At 47.5% G+C, this 4,474-nt stretch overlaps 1 protein-coding gene across 1 annotated transcript; it reads right to left on the reverse strand.

Annotated features, from left to right (window-relative positions):
* Positions 1-3,609: 3,609 nt before the first annotated feature.
* Positions 3,610-4,264, reverse strand: LOC139027104 (keratin-associated protein 12-2-like; the record flags this gene model as incomplete). The annotated part of the gene is made up of 1 exon (XM_070442273.1): positions 3,610-4,264. A coding segment is annotated over exon 1 (655 nt), but the record flags the coding sequence as incomplete, so codon positions are not given.
* Between the last annotated feature and the right edge of the window lie 210 nt (positions 4,265-4,474).

The following is a 4,474-nucleotide window of genomic DNA, read 5'->3' on the forward strand; positions in this document are numbered from 1 at the left end:
CGTTTAGCCTGTGCAAGTCAACGTCCAAAATGGCACCTATTCCTCAGAGTTGCACAGGGCTCTGGTCAAGTAAGTGCACTACAGGACAGGGTGCCAATTTGAGACACTGCCTGAAGCCTGCTTGTGAGAAATCCCCATGCTCTCGCTCAGCAACGGTTGTATGCCTGCCCAGCAGATATCCAAACATCGTATAGCTGTGAATAATTGACTCTTGCCTATAACGCTGTAAACAACCGAATTAAAACAACTAGACCGGGTAAGCTAGTACACTTTTAAAATGTCATCCGAGGAGTCAGAATCCCGTGGGACTAATACATACAGCCACAGTGGAAAAGGGATTTTTTGGGGGAATTGTTCTCTTGCTTTGCAATCTGCGGAATCGCGCCTTGAAGAGCACATTGGCATCTTTTCATATGCGGAAAACATATTTCTTCAAATGTCAATCAATACTATTTTTTTAAATTCCGTCTGGGTGTAGGTTGACAGAGAATCAAACCGGGCCTTTGATCGATACAGCATTATCTGTGGTGGTGTTGGGCATGCAATACGTCTGTGGTCTTGGAGGAATGTGGAGGTTACTGTGAGGAAATGTTAGTGTTGTGGTGGATGCGCCGCTCGTGTTTCAAGCAAGAGGTTCATTTACAAACGGGCGGAGGGCCTGGGGCTGGGAGTTCACACGTTTAGAACACGCCATAGAGAACAACCAGTACATGAGTTAAAACAGAGAAACATTCACACAGAGGTCCTTTAAATGGGTTATAACAGAGAAACCACCACCAAGAGAGGTCCTTATATGGGTTATATACAGAGAAACCACTACACAGAGATGCCTTTTCAAACGGGTTATAAAGAGAAACCACGCACACAAGAGAGTGCCCTTTAAATGTGGTTTATAAAGCAGAGAACCACCCGACAACAGAGGTCCTTTTAAAGCGGTTATAACAGAGAAACCAACCACACCAGAGGTCCTTTAAATGTGGTTATAAACAGAGAAACCACCACAGCAGAGGTCGCTTTAAATGGTTATAACAGAGAAACCACCAAAGAGAGGTCCTTTAAATGGTTTAACAACAGGAGAAACGCACCACACCAGACGAGGTCCTTTAAATGGGTTATTAAACCAGAGAAACCACCACAACGTAGAGTCCTTTAAATGGGTATAACAGAGAAACGCACCACACAGAGAGGTCCTTCTAAATGGGTTATAAACGAAACACCACCACAAGAGAGCGTCTTTAACAGGGTTAAACAGAGAAACCACCACACAGAGGTCTTTAACATGGGTTTATAACAGAAGAAACCCACACAAGCCTTTAAATGTACAAGAAACCAACAGAGGTCCTTTAAATTGGGTACTAACAGAGAAACGCACACAAGAGAGCGTCCTTTAAATGGTTTATACGAGAAACCACCCACAGAGGGTCCTTTAAAAATGGGTTATAAAGAGAACGCACCACAGAGCGGTCCTTTTAAATGGGTTTAAACAGAGAAACCACCACACAGAGAGGTCCTTTACAGGGTTATAACAGAGAGAAACCCCACCAGAGAGTCCCTTTAAAATGGGTTATAACAGAGAAACCACCACACAGAGAGGTTCCTTTTAAAGTTAAAACCGGACCAGAGAGTCTTACAAGTTATCAGAGAAACCACCACACACCGAGAGGTCCTTTAAATGGTTAAAAACAGAAGAAACACCACACAGAACAGAGAGGTCCTTTTAAATCGGGTTATAACAGGGAAAACACAACACAGAGAGCGCCTTTAACATGGGTTAATAACAGAGAAAGCCACACACGAGAGAGGTCCTTTTAAACGGATATACAGAAAGACGCACCACGCGAAAGAGGTCCTTTAAACGGGTTATAACAGAGAAACCAGCCACAAGAGAGGTCCTTTAAATGCGGTTAAACCGAGCGAAACCACCACAGAGAGGTCTTTAAATGGGTCTAAGCAGAGGACACCACCCAGAGAGGTCTTTTAAATGGGTTATAACAGAGAACCCACCACAGAGAGGTCCTTTAAATGGGGTTATAACAGAGAAACACACACAGAGAGGTCCTTTTAAAATTGGTTATAACAGAGGAAAACACCACAGAGAGGTTTTTAAATGGGTTAACAGAGAGACCCCCACATCAGAGAGGTTCCTTTAAATGGGTTTTTATAAACAGAGACACCACCACAGAGAGGTCCTTTAAATGGGTTATAACAGAGAAACCACCACGCAGAGAGGTCCTTTAAAACGGGTTTATAACAGAAGAACGCACCAACACAGAGAGGTTCCTTTAAATGGGTTTATAACAGAGAAACCACCAAACAGAAGAGGGTCCTTTAAATGGGTTAATAACAGAGAAACACACACAGAGAGGTCCCTTTTAACGGGTTTAACAGAGAAACCACCACACAGAGAGGTCCTCTTAAATGTCCCTGTTTCCCCCCCTCCTTCTCCTCTCCTCCTCTAAACGGGTTATAACAGAGAACGGCACCACACAGAGAGGTTGCCCTTTAAATGGGTTATAACAGAGAACCACCACGCAAGGAAGAGGATCCATTTAACATGAGGTTAAAACAGAGAAACCACCACACGAGAGGTCCTTTAAAGGGTTTATAACAGAGAAACCACCACAGAGAGAGTTCTTTAAATGGGTCTATAACAGAAAACCACCACGAGAGGTCCTTTAAATGGGTTATAACAGAGAAAGCCACCACGAGAGAGTTCTTTAACGGCTATAACAGGAAAACCACACGCGAGAGTCCTTAAACGGTATAACCAGGAAACCACCACAGCAGAGGCTCTTTTAAAATGGGTATAACAGAGAAAGAACCAAACAGCAGAGAGTCCTTTAATCGGTTATAACAGAGAAACCACACCAGAGTAGGTCTTTTAGAATGGCTATATACAAGAGAAAACCACCACAGAAGGGTCCTTTAAACTGGGTTATAACAGAGAAACACCACAGCAGGAGGCCATTTTAAATCGGGTTTATAACAGAGAAAAACGCACACAGAGAGGTCCTTTATTAATACAGAACATCAGGAGGTTAAACGAAACGAGAAGAAACCACCCCATGAGAGGTTCCTTTAAAATGGGTTATAGACAGAGAAAAACCACCCACACGAGAGTCCTTTAAACGGTTATTAACAGAGAAAACCACCACGACGAGAGTCCTTTAAACGGGTTTATAACAGAGAACCACCACAGAAGAGCGTACTTTAAATGGGTGTTATAACAGAGAAGAACCACCACAGAGAGGTCCTTACATTTCTATACTATTCTGAAGGATATTCAGATTGATGACAAACACAGCCTCTCTATCAGCTGGACCAGATGGCCATGAAGTACGCACGCCATGGAAATGAAGCTCCAGTCAGAAAAGAAAAAAGAAATCCTCATATAAATAACAATCACGCACTGTGGGCCGGTTCTTCATGCAGCAGTGATTCATTACAATGGAGGTGAAAAACCTTCGCCTGATTACCTCTTCACGGCAATTTCTGTGTGTGAAAGACCTTTTAATGGCTTGCCATTCTCTAGTTACGAGCCCCATTGGAATTCCTGTTCTGATACCTCACTCTATTTACACTCATATATACTGTAGCAGACAGACTGACAGACGGGCAGACAGGCAAGCAGCCAGACTGCAGGCCGGGCCGGCAGACAGGCGGGCGGGCAGACAGGCGGGCAGACAGGCAGGCGGGCAGACAGGCGGACAGACGGGGGCAGACAGGCGGGCAGACAGGCGGGCAGACAGACAGGCGGGCGAAAGACAGGCGGGCGGGCAGACAGGCAGGCAGACAGACAGGCGGGCAGATAGACAGGCGGGACAGACAGGCGGGCGGACAGACAGGCGGGCAGACAGGCGGTCAGACAGACAGGCGGGCAGACAGGCAGGCGGGCAGACAGGCGGGCAGACAGCAGGCGGGCAGACAGGCGGGCAGACAGGGGCAGACAGGCGGGCGGACAGACAGGGGGCAGACAGGGGGCGGACAGACAGGGGGCAGACAGGGAGCGGACAGAACAGGCAGGCAGACGGCGGGCGGGCAGACAGGGGGGCAGACAGGGGAGCGGACAGACAGGCAGGCAGACAGGCGGGCGGGCAGACAGGCGGGAGGACAGACAGGGGGCAGACAGGGGGGCGGACAGACAGGGGGCAGACAGGGGAGCGGACAGACAGGAACAGGTGGGCGAGACAGACAGGGGGGCAGACAGGGGAGCAGACAGGTTTTCTACATGACTGATGTTGAGGTTTGATAACCCATGTTCCATGCTGGGTGTCCTCTCCTCATCACATCTCTAAGTGTCTCAATGGAATAACAGCAGTGGCCCCTGGGGGCCTAACTGGAGTCAATGCGCTAGAGAAACAATGGTGCTTTATTGATCAGCAGCGCGCGCTCCTTTCAGGTGGCGGTGAGGGAACACGCGCTGCCATCTGTCACGCTGTTCGCGCCGCTTGCCACCATTTTCCCACAAATGGGT

The sequence above is a fragment of the Salvelinus sp. IW2-2015 genome, unplaced genomic scaffold, assembly GCF_002910315.2.
Source record: "Salvelinus sp. IW2-2015 unplaced genomic scaffold, ASM291031v2 Un_scaffold7464, whole genome shotgun sequence".
In the NCBI taxonomy this organism is placed as follows: Eukaryota; Metazoa; Chordata; class Actinopteri; order Salmoniformes; family Salmonidae; genus Salvelinus; species Salvelinus sp. IW2-2015.